Raw genomic sequence first — 12,723 nt, forward strand, 5'->3', positions numbered from 1 at the left:
AGAGCAATAAAATACACCACAGAGGCCCTAATACAACAACAGAAATAACAATAAAGACTGAGCACTCACCACAGAAATAAAGAAATGAAGTGGATAATGCCTCTTATGCCTAATTTTTATTATTATTAACTATTATGTATATCTTAGTATGTTAGCCTTTGAGCAGGTAACAACAGACTTGTAATCATTTACAAATCTTAACAGGGGTGAAGCCATAATGCAATCATAGCAAAGATTTATTAAAGGTAGATTGAGCCTGATCAATATGATTAGACACCATGAAGTAGTAACATAGGAACTGGGTGAAAAGAATAATTCTGATATTGTATACAGGCATACCTCGATTAACGAATAGGATGCGTTCCACGAAATTACTTCGTTAAGCGAAATTTCGTTTTCAGAGATAAAAATACTATGGCCAGAATAGGGATACGTTCCTACGTAAAGAAAATGAAAAGCTTTTTTTCGAACAAAGAAAAGTTTTATTAAATAAACAGTCAACTTACATACAAAGTGAAATCACATTTTAAAATATGAGGTTAAAGTTGATTGTTTATGCTTTTTTCCTCTTTCATTTAACAATTGCCTATACGGAGTTATTGCATTTAACACTGATCGCTTAACTATAACACTTCTTCCTAAGTCAGGATCATTTTCACTAAAAAAATTTAAAACGTTTTCAATATCATTTAAGCACCTTTTTAAATCTTTGGTTGTTAACACTTTTTCGGCAGGTACTTCTTTAACTTCGCCTTCACTATCTTTGTCTTCGTTGCTAACAAAGCTTTCTAAATCTTCCACTGAAAAACCATCATCTTCTGCATTCAATAAATTTCTAACATCCTCTTCATCGACATTTTCGAAACCTATTTGATTGAGCCATCTGGATAACTTGATTTCTAATTCTTGGATGTTATTTTCTTCTTCTAGTACAACTTCTGGCCATATTTTGCGCCAAACTCCATTTAAGCATTTCTTAGTGACTTCTTTCCAAGAACTATCAATGCTTTCTATTGCGTTTTTAATGGTGTAGTTTTTCCAAAAAGTTTTAACTGTCATTTCCTCTTTATCCTCTAGTTCAGTTAAATTGCTTAAAGTTCGGCGCAGATAATAAGCTTTAAATGATGCTATTACTCCCTGATCCAATGGTTGAATCAGGGAAGTTGTTTGCTGGAAGAAACACAACTTTGACAGGAATGCATGTGTCCAACGTATTAAGATCAGTAGGATGTCCCGGAGCATTGTCTAACAACAAAAGAGCTTTTTCTTCAAATTTGTTTTTTTTGACAATACCGTTTTACTCCAGGACAAAAGTGGTTAACAAACCAATCAGTAAATAACTCCTTGGTAACCCACGCTTTTCTATTTGCTTTCCATATTACAGGTAAATTCATTTTTATGTTACCTTTTAACGCCCTCGGATTTTCTGAATGGTAAACTAATAACAATTTTAATTTATAATCGCCAGAGGCATTTGATCCAAAGAGTAACGTTAAACGGTCTTTGGCTGCTTTGAACCCAGCAGCTGATTTTTCTTCAATAGAAATGAAGCTTTTTGTTGGTAGCCGTTTCCAGAACAAACCGCTTTCGTCAACTTGAACACCAAATTTGGTGGAAAATTTTCACGTTTAATTATTTCCTTTAGTTTTTCTGGAAACTTATTTGCAGCTTCAACATCTGCACTTGCAGCTTCTCCTGTTAATTTTACGCTATGAATCCTGGCCCGTTTTTTTAAATTTCTCCAACCAACCACGAGAAGCCCCAAAGGTTTCCGTAATTTCTTCAGTTTGTTTAGATTTCAGGTGATTAAACAAAAATGGAATATTTTTTTATGTTAAATGGGGCTTGAAATTGCGGACTTCGTTATATCGAGGCTTCGTTATCAGAGGTAACGTTAACCGAGGTATGCCTGTATTTAGATTCCAGTAAAACCTATGATGCTGTGCTGCACGTACAATTGTTGTACAAAATGGAACAATGTGGCATTAGGGTCAAGTTATTATTATGGATAAAGTGGTACAAGACAAACAGTGGTTATAAATTACTAATTCTTTTCATGGACTAATGTGACCAGTGGGGTACTTCTCATTTATCTGATTTTAATGAAAAATGGCTTGAAAATATTTTTAAAAGGCCCAAATATAAAATTTCATGAAGCTGTGTCCACTGGGAGTTGAGTTGTTACTATAATTTAAAATAATGTAATTTTGAATTGTACTTTAAATAACCTTTAAAATGTATGTATACATATATACTCCTTGGAGAGCCCACAATAAAAAAAAAAAAGGTGTGTGTACACATACTCTGGAAAATGTTGAAGCTATTAGAATATCCGATACTCCTAACAGCTCTTCACACACTTGATCATTTCCTCCCTAACTGCTTCTTCACAGTGTAACTTTTATAAATAGCTCAGATCATGACTTGCTGGTAATCTCTTTTCCCAGAACTCCCATCTCTTATGTTATTTGGAGTATATCAGGGCCAAGTGGAATTAGCTGTGTACAGTTCCCTTTTCATTAATTGGACTACTGTTAATATTAACAGCTCCTCAATTGGGGCTGTAATTAGCTGATCTCAGGCAAAGAGAGTAGTCCTTCAAGTTATTCTTTGATTTTTAGCTGCACATCAACACACACACACGCACGCACGCACACCTCCGTAGCCAGGTGGGCAGGAGCAGCAGTGCGTAGCACATGCTTCTTGATTAGACCAGGGTTCGAGCCCGTGACCACCAAATACGGAAAGGTCAGGGAATGACCACTGCATATCCCGGAGCAATATGGCCTTAGTTGCTAATGCGCCTAAAAACTAAACAAAACACACACACACACACACAAACACACACACACACACACACAGAGAGAGAGAGAGAGAGAGAGAGAGAGAGAGAGAGAGAGAGAGAGAGAGAGAGAGAGTGAGTGAGTGAGTGAGTGAAGGGAATTATATTTGAAGATGATAATGAACTACATTTCACTTCCAGTTTGATATTTTTCTTCCGTAAACCACTTATCTGCTCATTTCGACTTTATACATTATTCACCAGTTAGAATTCACTTGTTGTCTGATGAGAGACCAATACATCTTGTACCAGCTATCACAATCATTGTCTCCAAGTTTTAAATAAATAGAATATTAATTTTCTGTGTTGCTATTTATATTAAAATGATATTAGTACTTTAGGTCACTCACTTTTTCTGACAGAATCCCCATTATTGGTTGTCTCAACCACTGCTCATCTCAGTTTCCCTGATTCCTTTTGCTTCAAAGGTGATACTTCTGCATATGTGTGCTCTGATATTCTCTTTTCAGATACTTAATAATTTGGAATCTCCTCTTTCAACCTTCTCTGGCTTAAAATCTCTCTACCCCATTCTGTCAAATTTGCCTGTTACCACTATCATTCTCCCAACTCCATTAATCACATGGAACTCTTTGAAACTTGACTTTCTCCAGTTCAGCTTTCCTAATAGTGAGGTAATTTTCTTTGGTGATTTTAATGGTCACAACTCTAGCTGGCTTCCATTTGCTAGTCACACAGACCCAGCTGGTCTGTGTGACTAGCAAATGGAAAAATCTCGTCCTTTATCTAAACCTTTGTTTTTTTTCCAATAAGTGTGCTATGGCTGTTCAAGATAAGAATGTTGCATATTGCATTTGGCTTGGGTCCAGATCTCCAAATTCATTTTCTGCCTACACTAAAGCTCATGCCAATTATAAAGCAGTTATTAATCAGTCCAAACTGGATTTTGAACAGGCTAATAGTAGAAAACATGTTTCTTATCCAAAATTAGTCAAGTATTATGGTCTCTTGCTAATGCTGTTGACTGCAACTTTTGCCCATCTATACTCCCACCTTTGTTAAAACTTGATTCTTTTGCTTCCTCAGCTAAAGATAAAGCCAACTTACTAGGTATTAGGAGTGGCGGGTGGTGCAAGAGGGCAAGGTAATGCAGCATTAACCAAAAAAAAAAAAAAAAAAAACAAAAAAAAAAACAGAATTTCTCATATTGTCTATCCATTCCCTCTAATAGTTTGTCTAAGGGCAATGACTGCAATGTAGGCCGTCTGCTTTGTGGCAAAAAAAGGTCATGAAATTGAACAATCTTCTTTTATGTTAGATAACTTGGTATCTATTAGTTTTGTGTAGTATTGTCAAATTAAGTCAAATTTAATTGAAGTCATGCCTCAGACTAGAGTAGCAGAGCAAAGGGCTGAAAGTAGTGGGAGTGTTGTAGCTCAGAGTAAAACTGGATAAAACTTCTACGAATAATGGAATAAAATGAAAAACATTCCAAATGTGGTCTTACATTTGCTCTATGTAGTAGGATTATGACCACCCTATCTCTACATGATAATGTTTGATAAATCATTGATAGAATGCCACGGGCTTTCCTGGCTGCCTGTTTACACTGTTCAGAAAACTTGATATCTGCTTGTATTGTAACTCCCAGATCCCTTTCTTCCTCCACAGTTTTCAATTCAGTTCCACCAAGTGTAAAGACCTTGCATTTAGCTGCCACTTCTCTTACCATTCTTGCAGCGTGTTCAAGTCATCTTGAAGGAGCACTACTTGGTACTGACCATTAACTATTTTACCAATCTTAATGTCATCTACAAATTTTGATATCACACTGCCTTCTATCCCTTCTTCGATGTCATTTATGAACATGAGAAACAACAGTGGTCCAAGAGGGGCTCACATCTGGTGAGTATGGGCTTGGCACACCCAAGGTCCTGAGCTGGATATGATCATTCTTCTCTTTCTTGATGATTACCATCTACTTCTTCTGACTCTTGTTCTCTCTCTCTCTCTCTCTCTCTCTCTCTCAGGGTAATTCAGAAATTTTTTTTTTGGCTGGTGCAGCATAAGCCTCTGGCTTCCTTGCACTGTATGTCCAATGATAATAAAAATAATAATACTATCATCCTACTTTTCTTCTAACTTCTATTGATCTTGATAAATCACCTCCAACCATCCCCAGTATACTCCACTCAAGTGTGGGCAACATTGGGCCCCAGCAGGGGTCCAGTGGCTAAATGGCCAGATGAACAACAATACACAACACTACACATATACAGTATCCATACCACTTTTAAACCTCTGGCCTTTGCAGTGAACTGTACTACACCCACAATGAAAGCAACACGGAGATGGGGAAACCCCTGTTGCCATTTGACATGAACACACTTTACACTCCACTCAGTATCTCCTGTGGTCCTTTGTCAAAGGGATGTTCAGAAGAATCTTAAAGAACCTTGATGCCAAGAACGCTCCAGGTTGTGGTTGTATTTCTCCACTTGTTCTCAAAACCTGTGCACAGCTTACTACTGTTCTGTGTTGCCTTTTTACACTTTGTTATTCCATTGGTTTTCCATCTGATTGGAAATTGCAAATATCCAGCCAGTTCCTAAAAAGGGTGACAAATCTCTCCCATCCAATTATCTTCCCATTGCACTTACCTCTACTTTTTCCAAAGTAATGGAGAAATCCATTAACTGCCATTGATCCACTGGTAATATGTTTGTTTAGACTCAAGCATTCTTGATATTTCTAAGTGTTTTGGTTGTGTTTGGCATAAAGGTCTTCTTAACAAGCTTCCATCTTGCTGTTTTTTACAATTAAGTGTGTCCAGGTTTCTCTCTAACTTCTCACTGTGGGTATTGTAGATAGCTTTCTGTCTTATAACTTCTCCTCTAATGCTGGCGTTCCCAAGGTTCAGTTCTTTCTCCCACTCTCTTCACCTTGTATATTAATGACCTGCTTACATTGACTGCAAATCTTATCCATAGTTTTGCTGATGATAGCACATTGCATTCCACCTTCCAGCTTGAGAAATATTGCACAAACAGCTTCAACTTCTTGAATATCCATTACCAATTTTCTTAAATGTTGCTGATATCTAGGTAATTCTCCAATGGGGCAAAGATAACTTAGTTAACGTAGCCGAGTGGTCAGGAGCACGAGCTGTAGCATGTGCTCTTTGAGTGGACCGGGGTTCAAGCCTGTGAGTGCAAAATACGATAAACATTTGTATTGACTGATCTATTGTAAACTCCACTGACCTGGTGGTCGTGCCGGAATATACACAAGAACTTTTTTTTTTTTTGTTTTAATTTCGATTCTAAAATTCGGTCCTTCCTGTCTGATACCTCACAAAAAGGATTCTTCTGCTCCTATGCTTATCTTCAATGACACTCAGAGTTCTAAACATGATCACGTCTCTATTAGGGGTTACCCTGATTTCTAATCTCTCTTGGCATAAGCACGTCACAAATATATATTGCTTCTTCTGCATCTAAGAAATGGGTTTTCTCTTTTGCTCTCTGCATTGCATTTCTTCTAAACAGTTACTACCTCTGATTAAATCTCAAATCTGTCCTGTCATGGAGTATTGTTCCCTTGTTTGAGGTGGCACCTCTAAAACCTCTCATGCTTCAAGAATCTATTGAAGAAGGCAGTCAGATTAATTAATGACCCTTCTTACAAAATCTCTCTACTATCCTGTAGATGTTTTGTTTCTGCTGTATAACTTTTCTATCAATACTTCTTGGGCACTGTTCTTCTGAATTGGCTTCAGTAATTTCCCCTCCTGAAAATTACAGTTTACTGTCATTATAGTTATTTCCTGAAAGTTACAATCCACAGAAATTCAAGTCTAATATCAACAGGTATCTTCTTTTGTCTTCTCAACTCAAAACAGTACTAAGTATTATAGGTTCTAATATCTTCCATGTTTGTGGTTTCGTAAAGGGGTGGGGGGGAAGGTCAACTCATCTCTGATGTGAGCACAAGCCCAAACCTTGAAAGCCAGAAGTCTGTATCTGTCAGTGAGGGACAAAAGTATCCTTTGGGTAGCAGATACAAATGTAGCCTAGCTTTCAAGATTTGGACCTTCAGTAAGAACTGTTGGAAGGTGGTATGAGCTGAGTAAGAAAGAAATGCAACACTGAATCTGCATACCATTCTTACGAAGTCCTAAAAGCTATAAAGGTTGCTACAACCAAACAGTGATAATGGGATCTGTGACTAATAGAAAGTGCAGTAGAAGACCATCCACTTTCGTGTATGAGATGAAAATTGAGGTTAGTATATTTTAACACAATCTTAAGAAATTTATAGATATTGTTGTGGGAAATCAGGCCAACTTGCCATTCTGTATAGAAAATGTGGAAAACAGAACTAAGGTGGAAACCATGCTATATGCACTATTCAGAGGATAGTGATCAAATGATGGAGTTTGTCAAAATCATGTTTGGGCTGTAGGACTGGCAGGATCTCTTAAAGACTGTTATTTGGCTAGCCACAGCAGTCATTACCAGAGATTACCTGATCTATAGGAAACAACAGAGATGAGCCAAAAACTGTTCCAAAGTGACAGTGGTGTGGGATGCTCTTTGATAGAATTTTTGGCTCATATATTTATAAGATATAATGAATACAAAAAAATACTTTACTACACTTCAAAAATGTTGTTTTTCTTGTAGTCACACACTGTTCAAATGCACAGGAAATTATCTTTATGAAGGATACTATTCCACCACACTTTATTATTCCTTTGCAAAACTGGCTTGACATTAATTTCCCAAACAGATGATTGAATATGAATCAACAGAGTGGTCTGCAAAAGAGCCCTGAAATGACAAAGAGAGATTCTTTTTTCAGCTCTGACTGAGGAAAAGAGTACTGGAGAAGGCCAAAAACTGTTGATAAATTGGAGGAAATTATCTGAGAAGCAGCCAGAAATGTTCTGTGGGCTTACTTTCATGTTAATGGAAAGTATATCATGCAGATTAAGAAAGGTTTATCTACTATTTAATGTTACACTGCAATGAAATAGAAAGAAATGATATTATTATCACTTAAAAAAAAAAAAAGTCCACCAAAGTTTGCTGAAATAACCTTGTGTACTTTTCATTTAGTGCTTTTGAAGGCTGTATTTTTGAACTAAAATGCCACAAAAAATTGTATATATGGTAGCTATATTAAGATTTGAATATGTTTAAAATAAATAGTATAAAATGCCTAACAAATATTGCCCCATTAAATCTTTTATATTTCCATACTACTCCAACAATACCTTTTTAAAAGTAAGAGGGAATTGTTTGTGATTATTGTAATTGTTTATTTGCATTTCCATACACATAAATAAAATTTTATGATTATGGTTAAATAAATGAACTTTTATTAGTAAACTGTATCTTTTATGTTTCTGATCTCATGACTTTTAATGCTTTGCCTTTTTTTGTCTCCCTTGTTAATGTTTTTTAGATAGCTTTATAATTATTCTCTAGTTTGCATATTAAGCAGTCTCTTATAATAGATACCATAAATTTTTAATAAATTTTCTTAAACTTATTGTTCAGTATAAATAGCATTCGCTAAAGAGCATAAAATATATATTGCATTTTAGCCCTTGGTACAAGTAAACTTCCGGAGTTAAGAAAGCAGGTTGCAACTAAAATCTTGAAATTTGGAGATGCTGCACAAGTAAGTTTGTTGCAGTTAAAATTTATTTTTAGAGTGAGCATATCAGGCTTGATTAATATTTAAGGTATGTTATACAATTTTTTAACAATAAGGGAATCTTTTATTTGTATTAAGTGTATATAATGATATCTCAAATGTGGTATTTGACACATCACATTTGTATGTGTTTGTGTAACAGACAACCTTTGTCTATTTTTATTTGACGTAGTTGAATGAACATATACTGTAAATGTATATTGTTAATCAGTTACTCATATTGTGAAATAAACCTTGAAGAATTTTGTTTGGCCAGCTTGATGTGAAGGCAGTTGAGGTCTTGTACTGAAACAAAATTTCTACTTTTGTATAAGTTTTTTTTTGTTTTAATATTTTGCTCATGATTATTGTGAAGCTTTTTGTTTAATTAATGATCTGGACAAAAGAAAATAGACTTGTGCAATTCCAAACCATGCTATTTTATTCAGGACTTTCATATGCTTGGTGCCTCTGTAGCTATGTGGGCAGGAGTAGCAGTGCGTAGCATATGCTTCTTGATTAGACCGGGGTTCGAGCCCATGACCACCAAATATGGAGGATGTGGAAAGGTCAGGGAATGACCACCACATATCCCCGGAGCAATATGGCCTTAGTTGCTAATACTCCTAAAAACCAAATAACAACAATAAGAATCCATATGCTTATGTTTGTATTGGTCATATTGTGCAAGCAAGCCAGGCTTCTGTTTTGCTAGCAAAAAAAAAAACCCACACACACCTATGGTATTTCCCTCTTCCTGTAGGTTCTGATCCAGCTGGCCTTTGGATTTCTCTAAACCATAAGCCTCAACTACCCATGTGGGTAACCTATTCATACAGCTTGCCAGCTGAATGAAAACTTCTTGCAATCCAATCTGTAACTCTCTCCCTTGGTTCTAGTGTCACTTAATACCTTGAAAATTTTCCCTTTGTTCATATTATTATCATGTTCTCAAAGCCTTATATACCTCAATTAAATATACCTAGTACCTCTAAGGTACCAGGCTCAATCAAACATTGGAAATCTCTCCTAATATGAGTGCCCTTTAGCTAGTCTCACTAGGAGTGCTATCAGTATTTGGACCTTCTCAAGAATCTCTATCTTTTTAGGTGTGGCCTTCATGCCTGGACATAGTATTGCAAATATCTTGCAGCTGTATTATGCAGTGCTGTTAACCTTATTCCTATTTCTACAACTAATTGTTCAATAAATCAACTGGATACCATCCCTTCTAGCAGACTGTCTTCTTGGGTCTGACCCCCCACAAAACCTTCTTTCTATATTGTTTTTACAACACTCCAAGTGTACAAGCTATTTTGGGGATAGTCATTTATCTAATCATCCCTGAAGCCCATCCAAGTTCTCCTGAAGGAGCATTGCTTGGTGCAGTTCATCAGTGATTCCTGCAATCCTCACAATTTTGACATTGTGCATCTCTTGGTAAATTTTACTTAAGAAAATCAAAGTCATAAGCAGTTCCAGCAATACTCCCTATAGGATTATATCCCTCAGAAATCATTTTATCATGAACATAATGATTATTATTATAATCAACTAAATGCTATTTTGCCAAGTGTAACATTTACCCAATAGGCAAGCTAAGCTATTTTTAAGTTATTATCAAAAACAGAACAAAGGAAAATACAACAGACAGCTATGAAAGGTGAAAGAAACAAAATGTTTAACTTTTGAAAACATCAATTAATATCAGTATTAAGAAATTAAAGTAATCCTGGTACTGGAATAATATTGAAAAGAAATTTGTAACAAATAGACAGAATAATAAATAAAGAAATGGTGTTGATTGAAGTGTGTATATTAATGGTATGGTAATTTTCCCTGCTAGGAAGTCCACTGAAAATGCTTGATGATAAATAAATGTATTTATTGTATCCTAGTTTCAGACATGATTTTTTACTTTTTTTTTTTTTTTGTTAAAATTGGAACACTTTTTAAATAATTCAATGCCATTTTTTTCTTTGAGAATTATAGCCTAAAAGGCTTCTAGTTATCCAACTAACGATCACAAATGAGATAGGCTTTTCTTTACAAAGATAACTCACCTCTTAATTCTGCCTTTTCACATTCCATATGGAAAGTTGAAACCACGAAAAGAAAGGAAAAGGAGGAAGGGAAAGCATGAAAAAGTACTACCTCCATGAAGTATTATGCTCTACTTCATGGAGATAGTACTTTTTCATGCTTTGATGATGTTAAATACCTGTTATTTTATTTTAACCAGAATGAGTGAATTTGCTTTATTCTATATAAATTTTATAAGACATCATGAAATTATCTAAAATTAGTTAAAAATAGAACAGAAGATTACTTTGTATAAAACATAACACAAGTTAGTATTCTCATTTTTCAATTTTATGTTAATTCTCTATCATAAACAGAAAGTTTCATATTGTAGTTAAATGGAGAGTTGTCATTTATGATGTTTTGAATGTATACTCTCTGAAACTGGCAATTTAGAAAAACTAGTTTCTCATTTTGGTGAAAGTTTCAACAAATTGGTGAATGTAGTAAGCCCACTGTAAACTGTTTGAAACAGAGATGGCTGCAGAGTAATGATTCAGTAATACTTGTTTTATTGTTTCCTTTCTTATAAATATATTTGAGTAGTTCAGTATGAAGGTGAAAAGAAACCTTGAGTACCTCTTGCTGAAATTACTTTAAACAAGTTAAAAATCTAAAATTTTTTGGCTTTTTAGAAAAAATATACCTCAAATTCATACCCCACGTGCATAAAAATTGGTCATATCAGTACTGTGAAGAAATGATGCAAAGAATACAGAGGAGTGTGGGGGGGGAACAAAATATTTTTATCTCAATTAATAAAAGAGCTGATTCACGAGACTAATCATTTTATAATAGCCAGTATGGTTATTATTGCTCTTGAACTCAGTAATCCCAGCCTTTTATGTCTTTTAATAACTTTGATAGTATGAACCAGAGCTGTAATACTCAATATGTTTTACGTTGATATCATATTTGATTATATGATTATATAATTATATTATATTATATGATTATATTTGTAAAATAATAAGAGAAGTTTACCTCAATATAGTGAAAAGAAACCTTGAGTACCTCTTGCTGAAATTACTTTAAACAAGTTAAAAATCTAAAATTTTTTGGCTTTTTAGAAAAAATATACCTCAAATTCATACCCCACGTGCATAAAAATTGGTCATATCAGTACTGTGAAGAAATGATGCAAAGAATACAGAGGAGTGTGGGGGGGAACAAAATATTTTTATCTCAATTAATAAAAGAGCTGATTCACGAGACTAATCATTTTATAATAGCCAGTATGGTTATTATTGCTCTTGAACTCAGTAATCCCAGCCTTTTATGTCTTTTAATAACTTTGATAGTATGAACCAGAGCTGTAATACTCAATATGTTTTACGTTGATATCATATTTGATTATATGATTATATAATTATATTATATTATATGATTATATTTGTAAAATAATAAGAGAAGTTTACCTCAATATAATATGTAGAACACTTCCGTATGATACTCTCCAGCAATTAAAACAAAAAAATTGAAAAACCTTGCATTACAGTAAAAAATCATTAAAAATCAATTGAACACAATTAAAAATCAAATGAATACAATTAAAAATCAATCTAACACAATTAAATAAATTAATTAAAAGAAATTTAACAAAAAGCTAACATTAACAGAATTTTTGTGTAATTTAATTTTGACAGTTTCTGCATTTTTTTTGTAGTTGTTGGCACATCGGCTTCTGTGACCATAATGCATCTCCCAAGGTTTTTGCAGTACTTTGATCGAAGTCTGAGGCGGGATTCGAACCCACTACCCTTGGGTTGCCAGGCAGGCACTTTACCCACCCGGCTAGCCCGGTCGGCTCTGCAATTAATAGTCTGGTATAATGACGTTGGACAATAAGTATTTTGGCCACATTAAATAAAAAAGTATGTTTTTTGTTAACAGCATGAAAGGCTAATTCTGACGATGCTGAACGAGAAGCATGAACTGAGGCCACGTGTTGATTAACACGAAAATTCAGAGGAAAACACATAGAACCTTGGTACGACGAGTTGCAATCCCTGCAAGAAGCGTATACCAGGTCATTTATTTGTGTTGCAAACGAGGAAAGGACTGAGCGATTTTTCAGTATAGTGTGTAGTTTCCGTATTGGCCTGGCCACAATTTTAAATTCAGTATCTTTAAAG

General features: G+C 34.8%; 1 protein-coding gene across 1 annotated transcript in view; it reads left to right on the forward strand.

The window, feature by feature from the left end:
• LOC150082595 (phagosome assembly factor 1) overlaps positions 1–12,723 on the forward strand; it is a 156,352-nt gene that overhangs the window by 108,280 nt on the left and 35,349 nt on the right. The window contains exon 9 of the mRNA XM_090378706.1: positions 8,415–8,491. Coding sequence (XP_090234832.1) covers positions 8,415–8,491 — 77 coding nt within the window. The remainder of the gene's footprint in view (positions 1–8,414; positions 8,492–12,723) is intronic.

Source organism: Mastigoproctus giganteus, chromosome 7, assembly GCF_048544385.1.
Source record: "Mastigoproctus giganteus isolate SK-2022 chromosome 7, ASM4854438v1, whole genome shotgun sequence".
NCBI lineage: Eukaryota > Metazoa > Arthropoda > Arachnida > Uropygi > Thelyphonidae > Mastigoproctus > Mastigoproctus giganteus.